This window comes from Trachypithecus francoisi, unplaced genomic scaffold, assembly GCF_009764315.1.
Source record: "Trachypithecus francoisi isolate TF-2019V2 unplaced genomic scaffold, Tfra_2.0 Lachesis_group17, whole genome shotgun sequence".
Taxonomy (NCBI): domain Eukaryota; kingdom Metazoa; phylum Chordata; class Mammalia; order Primates; family Cercopithecidae; genus Trachypithecus; species Trachypithecus francoisi.
The window spans coordinates 20478514-20500689 of NW_022681462.1; the positions used below are offsets into that span (position 1 = coordinate 20478514).

The 22176-nt window shown below is 44.9% G+C and overlaps 1 protein-coding gene and 1 long non-coding RNA gene across 12 annotated transcripts in view; one reads left to right on the top strand and one right to left on the bottom strand.

The window, feature by feature from the left end:
- Window positions 1-3613: 3613 nt before the first annotated feature.
- Window positions 3614-22176, bottom strand: part of LOC117099799 — a 40278-nt gene continuing 21715 nt past the window's right edge. For 6 of the 11 annotated variants that reach the window (XR_004444011.1, XR_004444013.1, XR_004444004.1 and 3 more), the window contains 2 exons: window positions 4963-5065; window positions 3614-3674 (listed from right to left, as the gene is read on the bottom strand). This is a non-coding gene — a long non-coding RNA (uncharacterized LOC117099799). Of the gene's footprint in view, window positions 3675-4620; window positions 4633-4962; window positions 5066-14032; window positions 14070-14293; window positions 14371-22176 lie in introns of those variants that run through there. The other 5 variants (XR_004444009.1, XR_004444006.1, XR_004444014.1 and 2 more) reach the window with 3 other exon arrangements.
- On the top strand, window positions 17271-17798 carry LOC117099798 (protein S100-A11). Its single transcript, XM_033239330.1, has one exon. The coding sequence runs from the start codon at window positions 17324-17326 to the stop codon at window positions 17639-17641; it is 318 nt and encodes a 105-aa protein (XP_033095221.1). The 5' UTR covers window positions 17271-17323; the 3' UTR covers window positions 17642-17798.

Below are 22176 nucleotides of genomic sequence, written 5' to 3' on the forward strand. Positions count from 1 at the left end.
TGATCCAGGAAGGAGGATCACAGAGAAATTTCTAGGTTTTCCACATACAGGATCACAGAAGCAGATTATTCGGGCTAAAATCAGCCTAAGTATAATCACCTGACACATGTGCTATGCTGACTATAAATCACAATTCAGCATGGGAATTCTCATTATTAGGTACTCTTTGGCAGTATGTATGTTCTCCTTTGACTTTCCTGGCAAGACCCTAGTAAGCCAACGGCACTAGCTCAGGCTAGGGTCTGAGAAGCCAAACACCCCTGGGGGAGGGAGGGTGGTGGAAAAGGCTGGCTGGCAGCTTCAGCAGGTGGTATAAAGGGGAACTGAAGGTGAAGTCTAGGGTAAGGGGAACTGAAGGTGAAGTCTAGGGTGAGAGAAGGACTGGTCCAGGCAGGATTACTCAACAGCATGTGCTCAGGGAACTGGCAAAACAAGTACAACAACAACAAATATTTTAAGTTATTTTGTATTTATCAAAGTGGTAACCATGGTAAAAATCAGAATTTTGCTGCATTTTCTTTACATTTTGCTAGGTTTCTTTATACTTATTTTGCACTTACAGAGTTTTTAAAATACATACTGAGGGGTGAAAGTATGAGGGACATCATAATTTTTCTATTGCTTAAGACTGTTAAACAAATTCTTAATCTGGCCTCTAACTTTAGGAACAAGAAAGGAAAACCAAGAGTTTGAACTTTCCAGGTCAATATTCATCTCTTCATTCAATAAATATTTCTTGAGGGATTAGTAAGTATCAGGCCTTTGCTCAGTCCTGGGATGCAGCAGCAAACAAAAGAGATGTGGTTCCTGGAGTTCAGTTTAGTGAGAGTGGGTAAGAACAAGAACAGAATCTAAAGCCAAAAGTCTTATTGGAAAAGAGGCAAGATTCCACAGCCAGCAATGAAATGCCAACAGAAAAGCCCAGGGGCAGGCAAGAAGCTATTCAGGGAGATGAGCTGGTTCAGAAAATGCTCTCATCCCCTCACTCACTTTGACAGGGGAGACAGCCACTGTGCTGGGTTGAATTCATCAATGTAAGTGCCCTCACAGCCAATGCCACCATGAAACTGCCCCTTCTCTGTTCACAGCCATGTAACTATAAGCTATGTGCAAGATCCTGAAAGCTCCAAAGAAAAACACAAGATTTGAACTGTCTACTGACAGAAATTCTAGAAGGTATACCACGCCAGAAGTGGGAAGTATAAAACCAACTGCCAGAGGCAACTGGGGGATCCTCCCTGGACATTGTCACTACACTTCTCTGACACTGCACGAAAAGTAAAAATAAAGACAGAATAGGAAAGGGAAAATAAAGGGGAGCGGGTAAGAGGGATCGAAGAAGAGATCGGGTGAGATGGTCAGGCTACAGTCAGAAGCCTCCTGAGAGGAGTTTCTGATTTACAGTATGAAGCAGGCAAGACATGAAGAAAGGCTATGGCCTGATGTTAGAAAAATGAGTCACGGGCCAGGTGTGGTGGCTCATGCCTGTAATCCCAGCACTTTGGGAGGCCGAGGCAGGTGGATCACAAGGTCAAGAGATCGAGACCATCCTGGCCAATACAGTGAAATGCCATCTCTACTAAAAATACAAAACTTAGGTGGGCATGGCGGCGTGTGCCTGTAATCCCAGCTACTCAAGAGGCTGAGTCAGGAGAATTGCTTAAACCCGGGAGGCGGAGGTTGCAGTGAGCCGAGATTGCACCACAGCACTCCAGCCTGGTGACAGAACGAGACTCTATCTCCAAAAAAAAAAGGGGGCTGAGCAGGGTTGCTCATCCCTGTAATCCCAGCACTTTGGGAGGCCGAGGTGGGTGGATCACGAAGTCAGGAGATTGGGACCACCCTGGCTAACACGTTGAAACCCCATCTCCACTAAAAAAGCCAGGCGTGGTGGCAGGCGCCTGTAGTCCCATCGGGAGGCCGAGGCAGGAGAATGGCGTGAACCCAGGAGGCAGAGGTTGCAGTGAGCTGAGATAGTGCCACTGCACTCCAGCCTGGGCAACAGTGCGAAACTCTGTCTCAAAAAAAAAAAGAAAAGAAAAAAGAAAAACGAGTCATTCCGGCAGCTCAGCTACAGCACGGTCAGAAGGTGATGGCCATGGTAAAGGTGGAGAGCCAACAACAGCAACAGCAGGAGGTACAGAATCTATGCACAGCCAGCACAGTAGGGGCCTACAGAGATCTCAAAGTATTTGACTTCTCTGGGCCTCAGTTTCCTCTATCTGAAAATGAAGATGGTAACAGTGTACATTAATTACCTAGGACTGCCATAACAAAATTACCACAAACTACATGGCTTAAAACAACAGAAATTTATTCTCTCACAGTTCAGGAAGCTACAAGTCTGAAATCCAGGTGTCAGTAGGGCCATGTTCCCTCTGAAGGCCCTAGGGAAGAATCCTTCCTTGTCTCTTCTAGTTTCTGGTGGTCGCTGGCAATCCTTAGAGGGCTGCAGCCATTCCTTAGTTGGCAGCAACATAACTGCAATCTCTGCCTCCATCTTCATGTGGCCATCTTCCTCTGTGTCTCTCTCTTCTTATGACAACACCAGTCACTAGACTAGGACTTTCCAGTTAAACTTCATCTCAACTTGAGTATATGTGCAAGGACCATATTTCTAAGTAAGATCACATTCATAGGTTCTGGAGCAACATGAATTTTGGGGGATACTATTCAATTCGGTACAGAGCACCAACCTTATAAGAAGTTTATACATGTAAGGTATTATACTTAGGACCATGACTGGCACACAATATGTGCTGTGTAAAGGTTGGCTACTCTTCTTCAACATCTCTGGCAAGTAGCTGTTGCCAAAAGGGTATGTGGGTGTGTTCTGTTATGTTAAGAATCACCCTCCCTCCATTTTGAGTCAGAGGCAAGAAACTGAATGAAACTAGAGTTCTGAAATAAGCCGATTAGGGCAGAGCTAGAGCATATGTTTATTACCATTCAGTACCCCTTATCAATATCCTAGCAATATTCTCAGGTTGGAGTGAAAAAAATACCCGCTACAAGCACTTGTTTTTTGAACAACATAGACTTTATCATTCCAAATGAACAATGGCCCTTCAAAGCAGTCCCCTTGTTAAGATCTGCCTTGGAAGAGCCTTCAGAGCCAGCCAAGAAGCTGCAGCAGAGAGACAGCAGTCTCGTCACTTACAATTCAGACTGTGAGTTCTGATCCCAAACTGTTTTACATGGTATATTCACCCTATGGTTTGGTAATGAAATGACCTTTGGCTGTATCCAAACATTAAATCCATTCTCTGAGATGGAGATTTGCTATTTCTGAGGATGTGATATTCAAAATAACAAGCCACTTTCAAATTAGGGAAGAGAAGAACAGATTAAAGGCTACTGCTCTTGCTTCTCCTTCTTTAATGAATGAATTTGGGACAGCTACCCAACTGAAAAAAAAATACAAGGCGGGGCGCGGTGGCTCACGCCTGTAATCCCAGCACTTTCCGAGGCCAAGGCGGGCAGATCAGAAGGTCAGAAGTTCGAGACCAGCCTAGCCAACATAGTGAAACCCAGTCTCTACTAAAAATACAAAAGTTAGCCTGGAATGGTGGCATGTGCCTGTAGTCCCAGGTACTTGGAAGGCTGAGGCAGGAGAATCGCTTGAACCCAGGAAGCAGAGGTGGTGAGCTGAGAACACGTCATTGCACTCCAGCCTAGGCAACAGTGAGTGAGATTTCGTCAAAAAAAAAAGAAAAGAAAAAAGAAATACAGCCAGATCCCAACCACTCTGTTCATATCAAAATAAATCCCAGATGGATCAAAGATTTAAATTTAAAGATAAAAGACTTAAACACACACAGTACTCAAAAAGAACAAGTAACTATTTTTATAATTTTGAGGTGGGGAAGCATGCTTTTTCTAAACATTAGTCTAGTAGCAGAAAAAATTATAAGGGAAGAGATTTTCTGACTACCTAAAAACGTAAAATTTGCATACAGAAAAAAAGCTGCATAAACAAAGTTGAAAGGAAATGACAAAATGGGAACAATTATGTATTATATATGATAGTTGACAAGTTAAGTCTTACAAATAAAAAAAAATGGCCGGGCGCGGTGGCTCAAGCCTGTAATCCCAGCACTTTGGGAGGCCGAGACGGGCGGATCACGAGGTCAGGAGATCGAGACCATCCTGGCTAACATGGTGAAACCCTGTCTCTACTAAAAATACAAAAACTAGCCGGGCGAGGTGGCGGGCGCCTGTAGTCCCAGCTACTCGGGAGGCTGAGGCAGGAGAATGGCGTAAACCCGGGAGGCGGAGCTTGCAGTGAGCTGAGATCCGGCCACTGCACTCCAGTCCGGGCGACAGAGTGAGACTCCGCCTCAAAAAAAAAAAAAAAAAAAAAATTATTGGAAAAAATGTGCAGGCAAGGTGCAATGCTTTACACCTGTAACCCCCAATGCTTTGGGAGGCCAAGGCGGGAGGAGCACTTCAGTCTAAAGTTCAAGATCAGTCTGGGCTGCAAGAACCCATCTCTAAAAAAAATAAAAAATTAGCTGGGTGTGGCAGCAGGCACCTGTAGTCCCAGCTACTCACGAGGCTGAGGCAGGAGGATCTCTTGAGCCCAGGAGTTCAAGGCTACAGTGAGCTATGATTGCACCACTGCACTCCAGCCTAGACAACAAACCAAGACCCTGTCTCTAAGAGAGAAAAAAAAAAAATTCAAGAGTCATGAATAACTGATTTAAAGAAAAAATAGAAAGGTCCAAAATACATCTGAAAATTCAACCTTTAATATTCAAATAAATGAAAATTAAATCATACTTATTGAGTGCTATGTTTCAGTTACTATTTATTCTAAGCATTTTACTTGGATTTATTCCTCACAATAACCCTATAAAATAAGTGCTATCATTACCTCACAATAACCCTATAAAATAGGTGCTATCATTATGCCTACTTTACCACAATGAAATTGAAGGACAGAGAAGGTAAATGACTTACCTAAGGTCACCCAGTTAGTAAATGGCTGAGTCAGAATTCATCCCTTAGCAGGCTGGCTCCAAAGTCACATTCTTAACCACTGTGTTACAAGACCATGTCTCACCTGTTAGATGAAGAAGACAAAAAATACAACACCCAACGTTATCAAAAGCATGGGAAAACAGGCAATCTCATGTGCTGCTAATATAAGTTTACATTCTTAAGGGTAGTTTGGCTCCATGACTTGACATTTTAAATATGCATACCTTTTAACTCGGCAGGTGAATTTCTTGGAATTTATCCTGAAGAGATAGTGCACAAGCATGCAAAGATGTATGTATCAAGTGTTTACCACAGAATGCTCACAATAATCAAAATATTGCAAATAAAAAGCCAGTAAGTATACCAAATGTCCAACAAATTCATTCACTCAACAAATATTTATTGAGCATCAATGATGTACCAGGAACTGTTCTCAATACCAGGTACAGAGCATGGATAAAAGAAAAAAGGGCCAGGCATGATGGTTGACGCCTGTAATCCCAGCACTTTGAGAGGCTGAGGAGGGAGGATTGCCTGAACCTAGGAGTTTGAGACCAGCCTGGGCAACAGAGTGAGACCCCTATCATTAGAAAACATTTTTTAAAATAGCTGGGTGAAGCAGCACATGCCTGTAGTCCCAATTACTTGAGAGGCTGAGGTAAGAGGATCACTTAAGCTCAGGAGATGGAAGTTGCACTGAGTCGAGATCATGCCACTGCACTCTGGCGTGGGTGAGAGTGAGACCCTGTTTCCAAAAAAAGGGGGAGAAACACTCATTCTATGATACAGAATGGGATGCTGCCTGATTCTAGCATAATAAAACAATCTTTAAAAGAAAAATCCCCATCTTCATGGAGCTTATATTCTAATGGAGGGAAGTTAGGCAATAAGCAAATAAATGAGAAGAGTATATATCAGGTGATGCTAAATGCTATAGAGAAAAATACAGAAGGGAAGAGAGATAGGGAAGAAAGGGGGATTGTTATCTTGTTAAGGGAGTCAAAGAAGACCCCATTGATAACAGATAAAATAAATGGATTAAATATTAGAGAATAGCAGTATGATATATCCACTCACTGAACTATAATTCAGCCCTTTATTCTGTATTTATTGACATGAAAATGTCCTCAATCAAGTGAAATCAAGTGAAAAAAGATGATAAAACAGTAACAAGGCATGACTCCACTGATATAAAATTACACGTATATATATGCTCATATTCCAACTGGGAGAGTGGACCAACATCTAACAAGATTAATACTGAGTAAGGGTCCAGGCTGAGTGCCAGGCAACAGGATAAGCAGTATGTTTGTTCACACACCCATTCACTGATCCTCCTCCCAATACCTATACCTTGCTCCAGAAAGAATTTAAGGACAGCATAATCCCAGCACTTTAGGAAGCCAAGCAGCAGGATCATTTGAGCCCAGGAGTCCAAGGCTGCAGTGAGCTGTGAGCATACCCCTGCACTCCAGCCTGTGTGAAAGAGCCAGACCCTGTCCCAAAAAAACAATAAAAACCAAAACTTGGCCCTTGTGAACCCTCCCTTCCCCCCTCCCCCCCAAAAAAAGAAAACAACAAAACACAAAAAATAAACGTTTGTTCCAGGGCAATCTGGAAAAAAAAAAAAAAAAAGAATTTAAGGACAGCAAATCTACACACCTCCTCAAGTTCTTTATTTCTCTCATCCTTTCTCTCTTCTTCCCAGAAGCCAAGCCAGTGACAGTGTGAAAAAGGTACATAAAAAGGATGGAAGGAAACCTCTACAGAATCTGAATGGGATTTCTCTTATTTCAACACATAGGAAACAGGTCCTGGGAAGCACAACTCCTCCCTGCACACCTGCAGGATTTGAAGCAAGGCTACCTGACTCAGACTCCCTATTTTATCCCCTCCCTACTAAACCCAAGATGCCCTGCAGGGACAGATGGGAGCAATCCTGGCTCATCATATGGAGGTGACAGGCCACAGGAGGCCAGAGCTCTACCTTTGGTACACAAGGCCTGTATCTTTCTATGAGCAGAAATGACAGAGTCAAACCGTTTTTGGCCCCTACCCTGTCCTCTTATCCATGCCTGTACTCATAAGCTATCCTGGCTAAGTTAATTCATGCTCAACCCCCCCATATCCACCGCCTTGCCCAGTTACCCCAGAGATTCACAGATTTCCCCAGTAAGAGACTAAGTCCCTACCAAGAAAGCTGCCTAGAGTGACCAGACATGTTAGTTTGATTCAAACATTTCCAGTCTCGGGTGAGGGTAGCCAGGGTTCAGATCTATCTGCTCTTAGATATGTAGGAGCAGACTACACTTCTTGTTTGACCATAAAGCCACAAACAAGGAACTGGAAACTTCCCAAAGGTGAAATCCACATTGTTGTTGCCTGTATCTTTAGCCTGGGGTGGGGGGTATAGGCTCATGAGTGGAGGCAGGGCACTCAGGGAGAGACTCAACTACTTCAAAACATTTCTCACATACTCTCTGTCACCTTTTGGACACCAACTATAAGTCAGGCACTGTGTTAAGTGCTTTCATATACTACTGACAAAAAAAGCAAAATCACTTTTATCAAATATTCCTACTATGTGCTACTGAATTTAAGACGCCAAAAGCACATTCAGGTCCAGCTGCCCTGCTGATAGTTAAATATTCAGACTTGATGTTAAGCAGAGGATAGAAACCTGAGATTCTCTCCTCAGGGTTATCACAGAAGTGTACATACTATCAAGTCAGATTCTTCAGGCTCCAATCTGGCTTCGGCTCTCTTACCTGTGCTTTCAGCAGGAAACATCACAAACACTCATGTACACATCTCAAGTCCCCAACACACTTGGTCTGCAAGTGGAAGAAATTCCCTGCTAGAAATGGGTACCACATGAGGTAGAAAAAACCAAAAGTAGGCCGGGCGCGGTGGCTCAAGCCTGTAATCCCAGCACTTTGGGAGGCCGAGACGGGCGGATCACGAGGTCAGGAGATCGAGACCATCCTGGCTAACATGGTGAAACCCCATCTCTACTAAAAAATACAAAAAACTAGCCGGGCGACATGGCGGGCGCCTGTAGTCCCAGCTGCTTGGGAGGCTGAGGCAGGAGAATGGCGTAAACCCAGGAGGCGGAGCTTGCAGTGAGCTGAGACCCGGCCACTGCACTCCAGCCTGGGCGGCAGAGCGAGACTCCGTCTCAAAAAAAAAAAAAAAAAAAAAAAAAGAAAAAACCAAAAGTAATCACACTTCTTCAGCAGAGGAACCTCTTTCTCTCTCCACTTCCATCTTTGCCAAATACGTATTTATTAAATAACTCATATTGTGCTCATCACTACAGGATATAAGAGATGCCTCCTGCCTTCAAAAATTTACTCCATTAGGGAAAACAAAATCAACACATAGGAAGCACGTTATAAAAATAAGAGGACTCACCGGGCACAGTGGCTCATGCCTGTAATCCCAGCACTTTGGGAAGCTGAGGCGGCTGGATCACAAGGTCAGGAGTTCAAGATCAGCCTGGCCAAAATGGTGAAACCTCATCTCTACTAAATATACAAAAATTAGCCAGGCATGGTGGCAGGCACCTGTAATCCCAGCTACTCAGGAGGCTGAGGCAGGAGAATCGCTTGAACCTGGGAGATGGAGGTTGCAGTGAGCCGATATCGTGCCACTGCACTACAGCCTGGGTGACAGAGTGAGACGTCGTCTCAAAAAAATAAATAAAAAAAATAAGAGGGCTCAGGATTTCTAGTGCATGGAACAGGAAAAAAGAGATGCTGGTAAAACAAATGGAAAAGTATGTAAAGTAAGACAAATGGTGGGATGTCCTGGTATATATAGCTATCTTCAATTTCAAATAACCATATCTCCCCTTTTTGGTTCCATTCCTAGTAGAGTGATATTTTACTTCAAGAAAAATCTCCAATACAAACATCTGAGACATAAAGTTGGGGATCATTCACAAGGCAAAAAGGAGTCTCCTCTTTGCTGTAAAGTTAACTAAGATATGATTTAACCACCCCTCAAACTATCCCTGTATCATACATACATACATATACATACAATGTTTATACCCAACTTTTCAGGATCACATTTATAAGGTGAAGCAAAGTAGTTTTAAAAAGTATTGAGGACAGGCGAGGTGGCTCACGCCTATAATCCCAGCACTTTGGGAGGCCGAGACAGGTGGATCATCTGAGGTCAGGAGTTTGAGACCAGCCTGGCCAACATGGTGAAACCCTGTCTCTATTAAAAATATGAAAATTAGCCAGGCATGGTGGCGCACGCCTGTAATTCCAGCTACTCAGGAGGCTGAGGCAGGAGAATCACTGCAACCTGGGAGGCAGAGACTGCAGTGAGCAGAGATCACACCACTGAACCCTGAATGCCACTGGGCAACAGAGCAAGACTACGTCTCAAAAAAAAGAAAAAGACACATGCACACGTATGTTTACTGCAGCACTATTTACAATAGCAAAGACATGGAACCAACACAAATACCCATCAATGATAGACTGGATAAAGAAAATATGGTACATATACACCATGGAATACTATGCAGCCATAAAAAGGAATGAGATCATGTCCTTTGCAGGGGCATGGATGAAGTTGGAAGTCATCATCCTCAGCAAACTAACACAAGAACATAATACCAAACACCGCATGTTCTCACTCATAAGTGGGAGCTGAACATTGAGAACACATGGACACAGAGAGGGGAGTAACACACACCAGGGCTCTTGGGGGGTGGGAGGTGGGGGGTGAAGGGAGGGAACTTAGAGGACAGGTCAATAGGTGCAGCAAACCACCATGGCACACATACACCTATGTAACAAACCTGCACGTTCTGCACATGTATCCAGTTTTGTTTTTTTTGTTTTTTAGAATAAAGAAAAAAAATTTTGGCTGGGCGTGGTGGCTCACGCCTGTAATCCCAGCACTTTGGGAGGCCGAGACGGGTGGATCCTGAGGTCAGGAGATTGAGACCATCCTGGCTAACACAGTGAAACCCCGTCTCTACTAAAACTACATTTAAAAACAATGAGCCGGGCACGGTGGCACGCGCCTATAGTCCCAGCTACATGGGAGGCTGAGGCAGGAGAATGGTGTGAACCTGGGAAGCGGAGCTTGCAGTGAGTGGAGATCGCGCCACTGCACTCCAGCCTGGGTGACAGAGCAAGACTCCATCTCAAGAAAAAAAAAAAAAAAAAGAAAAAAAATTTTATAAAGGCAATGTATCAGGTTGGGTGTGATAGCACATGCCTATAATCCTGACACTTGGGAGGCCAAGATGGGAGGATTGCTTGAGGCGAGGAGTTCAAGACCAGCCTGGGCAACATAGCAAGAAGATTCTGTCTCTACAAAAAAATTAAAAATTAAAAAATAAAATATTTAAAAAGGCAATGTATTGATGAAGAATGGCTAAACTATGATGCATACATAAAACGGAATATTATTCAGCCTTAAACTGGAAAGAAATTCTATCACATGCTACAACATGGATGAACTCTAACACACTATGCTAAGTAAAATAAGCCCATCACACACACAAAAATACTGTATGACTCTATTTATATGAGGTAGTGAAGTATTCAAATTCATAGAAACAGAAAGTAGAATGGTGGTACCAGAGAGAAAGGAGGGGCAGGGCAAGTAGAGTTGCTGTTTAATGGGTACAGAGTTTCAGTTTTGCAAGATGAAGAAGTTCTGGAGATCTGTTGCACAAAATGTGAATATACCTAAGACTACTAAAACGTAAAGACTTAAAAATGGTTAAAATGGCAAATTTTATGTTTGTTTTTTACAATTTCTCATACACTTAAAAATGGTTAGATGGTAAATTTTATGTGTGTTTTTTACCACAACTGCTTTTTTTTTTTTTTTTTTTTATTGAGATGGAGTCTTGCTCTGTCACACAGGCTGGAGTGCAGTGGCGCGATCTCAGCTCCCTGCCACTGCAACCTTCACCTCCTGGGTTCAAGTGATTCTCCTGTCTCAGCCTCCCAAGTAGCTGGGATTATAGGTGTGTGCCACCTCACCCAACTAATTTTTTTTGTATTTTTAGTAGCAACTGGGTTTTGTCATGTTGGGCAGGCTGGTCTCGAACTCCTGACAAGGTGATCCACCCGCCTCAGCCTCCCAAAGTGCTAGGATTACAGGCATAAGCCATCGCGCCCAGCTCACAATTACTCTTTTTAAAAAGGTAATGTTCATATGGTGAAAAAAAAAATTCAGCAACAGAGAAGGATATTAAAAAACAAAAAGGCCAGGCATGGTTGCTCATGCCTATAATCCAAGCACTTTGGGAGGACAAGACAGGTGGATTGCTTGAGTTCACGTGTTCTAGACCAGCCTGGGCAACATGGCGAAACCCCGTATCTATTGAAAAAAAAAAAAAAAGAAAGAAGGAAAAAGAAAACTTTCAGAAACAGTATGGGTATATAACATGTATACAGAGTTTCTCCTCTTTTTACATACAAATGCTAACACTAGTACACTAGCCATAAAAACTATTCTGCACATTAGTTTTCTCTTAATGACAGATCTTGGAGATCGTTCCATACCAGTGTGTTTGTGTATATCTGTGCAATTTTTCTTTTTCCTGCAACCAACCATCCATCCTTTTTTTTTTTTTTGAGACAGGATCTTGCTCTGTTGCCCGGGCTGGAGTGCAATGGGATGATCTTGGCTCACTGCAACCTCCGCCTCCCAGGTTCCAGCAACTCTCTTGCTTCAGCCTCCCAAGTAGCTGGGATTACAGGCATGCACCACCACGTCGAGCTAATTACCGTATTTTTAGTAGAGATGGGGTTTCACCATGTTGGCCAGGCTGGTCTTGAACTCCTGACCTCAAGTGATTCACCAGCCTTGGCCTCCCAAAATGTTGGGATTATAGGCATGAGCCACTGCACCCAGCCAGTAAAAAGGTTTTTTTTTTGTTTTTGTTTTTTGTTTTTAGAGGGAGTCCCACTCTGTGACCAGGCTGAAGTGCAGTGGCACAATCTTGGCTCACTGCAACCTCTGCCTCAAGTTCAAGCAATTCTCCTGCCTCAGCCTCCCGAGTAGCTGGGACTACAGGTGAGTGCCACCACACCCAGCTAATTTTTTGTATTTTTAGTAGAGACAGGGTTTCACCATGTTGGCCAGGATGGTCTTGACCTCTTGACCTCGTGATCTGCCCGCCTCAGCCTCCAAAAGTGCTGTGATTACAGGCGTGAGCCACCATGGCCGGCTAGTAAAATGTATTTTTAAAGCAAAACATATGAAGGACTTTGCAGATCAATTTTGCACAGCTTTTCCCTCAACAAATATGTTCAGGCCAGGCATGGTGGCTCATGCCTGTAATCCCAGCACTCTGAGAGACCGAGGCGAGAGGACTGCTTGAGCCCAGTTCAAGACCAACGTGGGCAACATAGATCCCACCTCTGCAAAAAAAGAAATTAGCCAGGCATGGTGGCTCAAGCCTGCAGTCCTAGCAACATGGGAGGGTGAGGTGGGAGGATTACTGCCGCTTGGGAGGTTGAGGCTGCAGTGAGTGGAGACTGCACCACTGCACTCCAGCCTGGGTGACAGTGCTAGCTAGACCCTGACTCAAAAAAAAAAAAAGTTCAGATTTCACTCTTTATATATCCTCCAGGAAAACTGAGTTAATGATTGATATTTTCTTTGGTTTGACTTGAGTAACATTTTCACCTCGGCTCATTTCTTTTTTTTTTTTTCCTTCTTTTGAGACGGGGTCTCGCTCTGTCGTCCAGCCTGGAGTACAGTGGTACCACCTCTGCTGTCCTGGTATCCCAAAGTGCTGGGATTACAGGTATCAGCCAACGCACCTGGCCAAGCTTATTTCTACTAGGCTGTATGTGTTGGCTTTATCAGTACCACAAGGAATCAGGGATACGATCAAGGAAATACATGAAATACACATCATCCTCTCAATGCTATGGTCACCCTTTACACTCTGCTGTCTTTATCAATGGCTTGTCAAAAGTATTCATTTTATTGTGTTTAGCTCTGAGGAAATTGAGTCTCACTCTGTCACCCACGCTGCAGTTAACCTTCACCTCTTGGGTTCAAGCAACCTTTACCTCCCAGGTTCAAGCAATTCTCCTGCCTCAGCCTCCCAAGTAGCTGGGACTACAGGCACGTGGCACTGCACCCAGCTAATTTTTGTATTTTTTGTAGAGAGAGTGTTTTGCCATGTGGGCCAGGCTGGTCTGGAACTCTTGGCCTCAAGTGATCGCCTGTGTCAGCCTACCAAAGTGCTACAATTACAGGTGTAAGCCACTGTGCCCGGACTCTGCAGAAATTTTTTTTTGAGACAAAGTCTTGCTCTTGTCTCCCAGGCTGGAGTGCAGTGGCATGATCTTGGCTCATTGCAACCTCCACCTCCCAGGTTCAAGTGATTCTCCTGCCTCAGCCTCCTGAGTAGCTGGGATTACAGGCGCCTGCCACCATGCCCGGCTAATTTTTGTATTTGTAGTAGAGACGGGGTTTCACCATGTTGGCCAGGCTGGTCTTGAATTCCTGACCCCAGGTGATCTGCCCGCCTCGGCCTCCCAAAATGCTGGGATTACAGGCATGAGCCACCACACCTGACTAGAAATTTTTTTTTAAGTTTTATTACCCAACTAATTTTTTTTTAAAGCACCTCTTCACTTCAGTATCTCTCAGTCTGCTGACTGGTTTTCTCTTTTTTTTATGGTAAATTGAATTTTTTTCTTTTTAAATTATACTTTAAGTTCTGGGATACATGTGCAGAACATGCAGGTTTGTTGCCTAGGTACACACGCTGGTTTTCTTAGAGGGAGCATAGTGAGGTAGAAATGAGGGCTCCTTAGATACACTGGGGTTCAAATATCAGTTCTGCCATTTCCAAGTTAATTAATCTCTTAAGAGTAGCCATCCCCAACCTTTTTGGCATCAGGAACCCATTTCACGAAAGACAATTTTTCCATGGACAAAGGGGAGGGAATGGTCTTAGGATGATTCAAATACATTACATTTATTGTGCACTTTATCTCTATTATTATTATGTTGTAATATGTAACAAAATAATTATACAACTCACCATAATGTACAACCAGTGGGGGCCCTGAGCTTGTTTTCTTGCAATTAGATGAGATGGGAGACAGTGACAGATCATCAGGCATTAGATTCTCATAAGGAGCATGCAACCTAGATCCCTCACTTCCTCAGGTCACAATAGAGTTCCCGCTCCTAAGAGAATCTAACACTGCCACTGATCTGACAGGAGGCAGAGCTCTGGCAGCAATGCGAGTGATGATTGTAAAAATACAGACGAAGCTTTGCTCACTTGCCCACCACTTACCTCCTGCTGTGCAACCTGTTCCTAATGAGCCACAGACTAGGGTTGGGGACCCCTTTCTTAGAGCCTCTGGTTGTCACCTGTAAAAGAGAGGCACTACCATCTATCTCTTACACAGGTGAAATCACAACATATGGCTGAAAAGCCTATTAGAATGCTAGGTGTGCTGGCTCATGACTGTAATCCCAGCACTTTGGAAGGCCAAAGCAGGTGGATCACCTGAGCTCAGGAAATCGAGACCAGCCTGGCCAACATGGTAAAACCCATGTTCACTAAAAATACAAAAATTAGCCAGGTGTGGTGGCACACATCTGTAATTCCAGCTACTTGGGAGGCTGAGGCATGAGAACTGCTTGAACTCAGGAGGTGAAGGTTGCAGTAAGCCAAGATCACACCACCGTGCTCCAGCCTGGGCAACAGAGTGAGACTACCAAAAAAAAAAAAAAAGCCTATTAAAGAGGAAACAGTGCTGTGTCTGTTGAACCAGCACTGTCTCAGAAGTCAAAGAAATGCTTAAAGAAGTAGTAAAGGACAAGAAGGAATCTGCCAAGTTGACATGAGAAAGGGTGTTTCTGGAAGAGGCAACAATACATACAAAGGGCAAGAGTTGGGCAGAGCCACCAGGCACAGTGGCTCACACCTGTAATCCCAGCACTTTGGGAGGCCAAGGCAGGTGGATCACCTGAGGTCAGGAGTTTGAGACCAGTCTGACCATCATTGTGAAACCCCGTCTCTACTAAAAAAATACAAAATTAACCAGGTGTGGTGGCACACACCTGTAATCCCAGCTACTTGGGAGGCTGAGGCAGGAAAATTGCTTGAACCTGTGAGGCGGAGGTTGCAGTGAGCCGAGATTGCTTCACTGCGCTCCAGCCTAGGCAACAACAGCTAAACTCTGTCTCAATTTAAAAAAGAGTTGTGCAGAGCCACAATCCAACAACACAGATACTAACAAGAAGATAAAAATGTGGATTAGTCAACAAGTAGTTATTGAGTGCCTCTACATAATAAGCACTGAAGATACACGACCAGGAACAAGCTCCCTGCCCTCACAGAGCTTCAAACCCACCAGGAGAGTAAGACAGTTAAGTGGTCTTATGTAAACAAATGAAGTGCTAACAGTTTCTTTATATACAGCGCCAAAAAAACCCTTCAAGAGGAGATAATGCTTACTTGACAATTAAAGGCAAGGGACAGGCTGGGCGCGGTGGCTCACGCCTGTAATCTCAACACTTTGGGAGGCCAAGGCGGGTGAATCACTTGAGGTCAGGAGTTCAAGACCAGCCTGGCCAACATGGAGAACCCCGTCTCTACTAAAAAAATACAAAATTAACCAGGTGTGGTGGCACACACCTGTAATCCCAGCTACTTGGGAGGCTGAGGCAGGAAAATTGCTTGAACCTGTGAGGCGGAGGTTGCAGTGAGCCGAGATTGCTTCACTGCGCTCCAGCCTAGGCAACAACAGCTAAACTCTGTCTCATTTAAAAAAGAGTTGTGCAGAGCCACAATCCAACAACACAGATACTAACAAGAAGATAAAAATGTGGATTAGTCAACAAGTAGTTATTGAGTGCCTCTACATAATAAGCACTGAAGATACACGACCAGGAACAAGCTCCCTGCCCTCACAGAGCTTCAAACCCACCAGGAGAGTAAGACAGTTAAGTGGTCTTATGTAAACAAATGAAGTGCTAACAGTTTCTTTATATACAGCGCCAAAAAAACCCTTCAAGAGGAGATAATGCTTACTTGACAATTAAGGCAAGGGACAGGCTGGGCGCGGTGGCTCACGCCTGTAATCTCAACACTTTGGGAGGCCAAGGCGGGTGAATCACTTGAGGTCAGGAGTTCAAGACCAGCCTGGCCAACATGGAGAAACCCCGTCTCTACTAAAAATACAAAAATTAGCCAGGCATGGTGGTGCATGCCTGTAGTCCCAGCTACTCGAGAAGCTGAGACAGGAGAATCGCTTGAACTCGGGAGGTGGAGGTTGTAGTGAGCTGAGATAATGCCACTACACTCCAGCCTGGGTGACAGAGTGAGATTCCGTCTCAAAAAAAAGCAAGGGATAGTTAATTGAGGCAAAATGCACAGTAAAGACTGTTCCAGGCAGAGGCTATACAGCATTGCAAAGGCTCTCAGGCCAGAAACCGCTGGAGAAGGGGTCAACGAACTGTGAGCAGATGAGGGTGCCAGGAGTAGGGAAGGAGGGGCCTGGGATGAGACTTGAGAAACATGCAGGGACCAGATACTACAGGATCCAAGTAAAGAACTCAAATCTCTTCCATGCCCCTTCAAGGGTAGAGAAGTGGCAGAGTCCTGTAAGTCAAAATATCTCTAAATATGGTCTGGAGGACTGGGTGCAGTGGCTCACACCCGTAATCCCAGCACTTTGGGAGGCGGGTGGATCACCTGAGGTCAGGAGTTCAAGACCAGCCTGGTCAACATGACAAAACCCCGTCTCTACTAAAAATACAAAAAAAAAAAAAATTTAGCTGGGTGTGGTGGTGGATGCCTGCATTCCCAGCTACTCTGGAGGCTGAGGCAGAAGAATCTCTTGAACCCAGGAGGTAGAGGCTGCAGTGAGCCAAGATCACTCCATTGCACTGCAGCCTGGGTGACAAGAGCGAAACTCCGTCTCCAAAAAAAAAAAAAAAAAAGGAGAAAATAGATATCTTTGGCTAGGTGCAGTGGCTCATACCTATAATCCCAGCACTTTGGGAGGCTGAGGCAGGTGGACTGCCTGAGGTCAGGAGTTTGAGACCAGCCTAGCCAACATAGTGAAACCCCGTCTGTACTGAAAATACAAAAAATTAGCTGGGCATGGTGGCAGGTGCCTGTAATCCCAGCTACTCAGGAGGTTGAGGCAGGAGAATTGCTTGAACCCGGGAGGCAGAAGTTGCAGTGAGCCAAGATCACGCCATTGCACTCCAGCCTGGGCAACAAGAGCGAAACTCCATCTCAAAAAAATATATATGAGAGCTCTCAGCGCCGTTCCCAGCCACAGCCTCCCGCGCCTCGCTCAGCTCCAACATGGCGAAAGTCTCCAGCCCTACAGAAACTGAGCGGTGCATCGAGTCCCTGATTGCTGTTTTCCAGAAGTATGCTGGAAAGGATGGTTATAACTACACTCTCTCCAAGACGGAGTTCCTAAGCTTCATGAATACAGAACTGGCTGCCTTCACAAAGAACCAGAAGGACCCCGGTGTCCTTGACCGCATGATGAAGAGACTGGATACCAACAGTGATGGACAGCTAGATTTCTCAGAATTTCTTAATCTGATTGGTGGCCTAGCTATGGCTTGCCATGACTCCTTCCTCAAGGCTGTCCCTTCCCAGAAGCGGATCTGAGGACCCCTTGGGCCTGGCCTTCAAACCCATCCCCTTTCCTTCCAGCCTTTCTGTCATCATCTCCATAGCCCACACATCCCCTGAGCCCAGCATACCACCACCTCATGCAGGCCCCACCTGCCAATAGTAATAAAACAATGTCACTTTTTTAAAACACAAAAAAAAAAAAAAAAAAAAAAAAAATATATATATATATACGATCTGGAGATGATGACTAGTGTCAGAATCACCTGGGAGGCTGATCAAGCTGCAGATTCCTGGTCACCACCCCAAACTTACTGAATTAGAGTATCTAGCAGTTAACACCAGGAATCTGCATTTTAAACAAATATCCAGCGCCCCCTCCCTCACCCTCATGGGTAATTCTGATACACTAAAGCTTCAAAACCATAACTGTAGGAACAAGGATAATGAAGAAAGGCCCTTACTTGAAGCTGGCTGTCAATGTCATAATTAGAGTACTTGTAAAGCCAGAGTCAAGCTGGGCATTAAGTAAGACAGAGCAGTCTGGGCTAGGTGTGAAGGCGCACACCTATATCCCAGCTACTTGGGTGGCTGAGGCAGAAGGATCATTCGAGCTCAAGTTCAATGCTGTAGTGTGCTATGATCATGCCGGTGAACGGCCACTACACTCTAGCTTGGGCAACATAGTGAGACCTTGTCTCTAGAAAGAGAATCTGAATGAATTATGGAATTTGGAGGTCCTAAAGCAGAAAACAGAAGGCAGGACACTACAGCCATGGGACTTAAGAGAACAGAAGGAGCAAGTAAAGACAGTGAGTAGTCTCAAAGAAATCACTAACAACAGTCATGATCTGCAGCTCTCTTAGGTTGGTTTTCCCAGCACGGCCCTAGGAAGGGAATGCAGGTGCCTCACCTCACAGAGACTAGATGACCAGGCCATAGACTGCCCAGTCTGTGCACATAACCATCCAACCTTCAAAAGAGAACACACCCTTCCTCAGTAAGTACTCTATCTTCACGAATCCCCATCAGCCTGCAAAAGAGCTCTGAGCTACATACAAAAACATTCAAAACACCTCTAAGGGCCAGGGACTAGCACTACCCCTCAAGACTCTCTACTTGGCACATCAGTACCCCCAGCCCTGTCAAAATTTAAGAGCCAGGTCAGAAACCTTGATGCCCACTCCTACATACCTTCAGATCCCACCATTCATGCACATCCAGCCAGTCTTCCACTACTTTTTGCTATGCCTCACGGACAGAGTCCCATACTATATTCTACAGAATACTTGCTCCCCAAAATTCAGAGAGAAATTCCACAGATTCATGTTAAACAGAGTCCTGAACTCCTAAGGCTGCTGAGGCCAGCTCCTATGCCTGGTTCAGTGGGAGGAGGTAGCCTGAAGACAGTTCACTCCCTTCAGCCTATCTGAAGGAAGCTCCAGCACTACTGCAGGCTTCTGTACACGTAACTTGTTTCAAAGATAAGGGAGTTGAACCTGATATATTTAAAAGTATGGATGATAGGCTCTTGGCAGCAGAAATTGAGGTGGGGGAAAAGTTAAGGTAGGATTTCTGGGGATTTCATTTTAAAGTAAAGAGCCCGGCCGGGCGCGGTGGCTCAAGCCTGTAATCCCAGCACTTGGGGAGGCCGAGACGGGTGGATCACGAGGTCAGGAGATCGAGACCATCCTGGCTAACACGGTGAAACCCCGTCTCTACTAAAAAAAATACAAAAAACTAGCCGGGCGAGGTGGCGGGCACCTGTAGTCCCAGCTACTCGGGAGGCTGAGGCAGGAGAATGGCGTAAAACCTGGGAGGCGGAGCTTGCAGTGAGCTGAGATCCAGCCATTGCACTCCAGCCTGGGCGACAGAGCGAGACTCCGTCTCAAAAAAAAAAAAAAAAAAAAAAAAAGTAGAGCCCATAAAATACAAAGAAAGTAATATACACTCTCACTCAAATCCTTGTATGTCAACTAACTGATCCTTTCTATAATCCAAAAGCTGGTTCCAAACTAAAGAGGTAAGAATGCTAAAAGATGATTTAAGTAATCCCCAAGATTATTTATGACCCTAATCCTGAACTGCTTGCCCTGTTCCTTCTTACACTCTACTCACTATCCAAGTGTTCCAGGTTTATGCCTTAATGATTCAGCTTCCTGCTTCAACCTTGTCTCATCCTTCAGGCCTTTTGCTTCCTTCCTTGCTTAGAATTCTACTCCACTGTCAGTTATTCCGCCCTCAGCTACCTGAAGTTAATAATATGCCTACCCAGATTCTCAACCTTTATCCTCAGGACACATGCTGCCTTCATGAGCAAGTCTTTTGTGTCAGGCTTACCCTGGTTTCATGGATATGACCCAATCATTTTAGATGGTTCATCCAGCCAAGTAAGGGGATCAAAAAAGATGGACAAAATAGGAAGAATGACAATGAACCAAGGGCCAGTGTTTAAAACTCACCCTGACATCCTAAAGTACACCTTCCTAGACTTCAGGTGCTGCCCCTGATACTCTATCCCCCTCCCACAAAGGTCGTACTAGCCACTGCTGATAAGCTTTGACTAGGAATTCATGGTGAGCACAACATAAGCTTATAGTCTAGAGAAGGACACAGACAACAAAAGAATTACAATACATATGATAATTAATGGCAAAGTATGCAGAGTTGCATGATCGAGGCTAATCAGGTGAAGTTATACCTAAGCTGTAACTTGGATGATGAACAGGAGCTATCCAGGCAGTGGCAGAGCACTCTAGGCAGTGCCTAGAATGATGTGTTCTAGGTACAGTGAAGAGCACATGCAAAGGCCCTGCAGCAAGAAAGCACATCTAAAGACATGTCATGAGCTGGAGGATGGGAAGGTCAAGATAGGGGACTGATACAGATGATGCTGGAGAGGCCAAAAGGGCCTAATAGGACAAAGGAAGTTGTTCTACTATTCACTTCACAAGTATTTATTGTCAATAATGTGTCAGACATTGTCCTAGATGCTAGGAATACAACAATGAATTAAACAAACAATACCAACTAGGCACAGCGGCTCACACCTGTAATCGCAGCACTCTGAGAGGCCAAGGTGGGCGGATCATTTGAGGTCAGGAGCTCAAGACCAGCCTGGTCAACATGGTGAAATCTTGTTCCTACTAAAAATACAAAAATTAGCCAGGCATGGTGGCACACGCCTGTAATCCCAGCTACTGAGGAAGCTGAGGCACGAGAATTGCTCAAACCCGGGAGACAGAGGTTGCAGTAAGCCAAAACAGAACCACTGCACTCCAGCCTGAGCAAAAGAGTGAGACTCCAACTAAAAAAAAAAAAAAAAAGGCCAGGTGCGGTGGCTCACGCCTGTAATCCCAGCACTTTGGGAGGCCGAGGCAGGCAGATCACGAGGTCAGGAGATCGAGACCATCCTGGCTAACACGGTGAAACCCCATCTCCACTAAAAGTATAAAAAATTAGCCGGGCATGGTGGCGGGCACCTGTAGTCCCAGCTGCTCGGGAGGCTGAGGTAGGAAAATGGCATGAACCCGGGAGACGGAGCTTGCAGTGAGCCGAGATCGCACCACTGCACTCCAGCCTGGGCAACGGGGCAAGACTCCGTCTCAAGAAAAAAAAAAAAAACCAGACAATATCCCTCTTCTCTTCTAATTAGAGAAGACTATAAACAAATATGTAAATAAACCAGAAAATTATCAGATATTGATAAGTGCGATCACAGTATTAAAATAAGGTGATACAATAAAAGCATATGGGTAGACACTTTAGAATCATTAGATAGTCAGGGGAAGACCTGTCTGAAGAGATGGCATTTAAAAGCAGGGGCAGGGTGCAGTGGCACAGAGACGAGCTGTGAGACCTCGTTTCTACAAAAAAATTTTTTAAAAACTAGCCAGGCGGCCGGGCATGGTGGCTCAAGCCTGTAATCCCAGCACTTTGGGAGGCCGAGACGGGTGGATCACGAGGTCAGGAGATCGAGACCATCCTGGCGAACACGGTGAAACCCCGTCTCTACTAAAAAATACAAAAAACTAGCCGGGCGAGGTGGCGGGCGCCTGTAGTCCCAGCTACTCGGGAGGCTGAGGCAGGAGAATGGCGTAAACCCAGGAGGCGGAGCTTGCAGTGAGCTGAGATCCGGCCACTGCACTCCAGCCTGGGCGGCAGAGCGAGACTCCCTCTCAAAAAAAAAAAAAACTAGCCAGGCATGGTGGCGCATGCCTTTAGTCCCAGCTACTGGTCAGGTTGAGGCAGGAAGATCCCTTCTGCACTAGGAAGATCCCACTGCACTACAGCCTGGGTTACAGAATGAGGATTTTGACTAAAAAACAAAACAAAACAAAACAAAAACACAAAAAGAACAGAAAAGAAAGGAAGGAAAGAAAGGAAAAATCAGGTATCTCAATAAAAGGATGTCATTAAAAGCTCAATGGAGGCTGGGTGCAGTGGCTCACGCCTGTAATCTTAGAATTTTAGGAGGCTGAGGTGGGTGGATCACTTGAGGCCAGGAGTTCAAGACCAGCCTAACCAACATGGTGAAACCCCATCTCTACTAAAAATACAAAAATTAGCTG

Excerpts from the sequence above, each read along its gene's own strand:
- LOC117099798 (XM_033239330.1), top strand. The coding sequence starts at position 17,324 with ATGGCGAAAGTCTCCAGCCCTACAGAAACTGAGCGGTGCATCGAGTCC.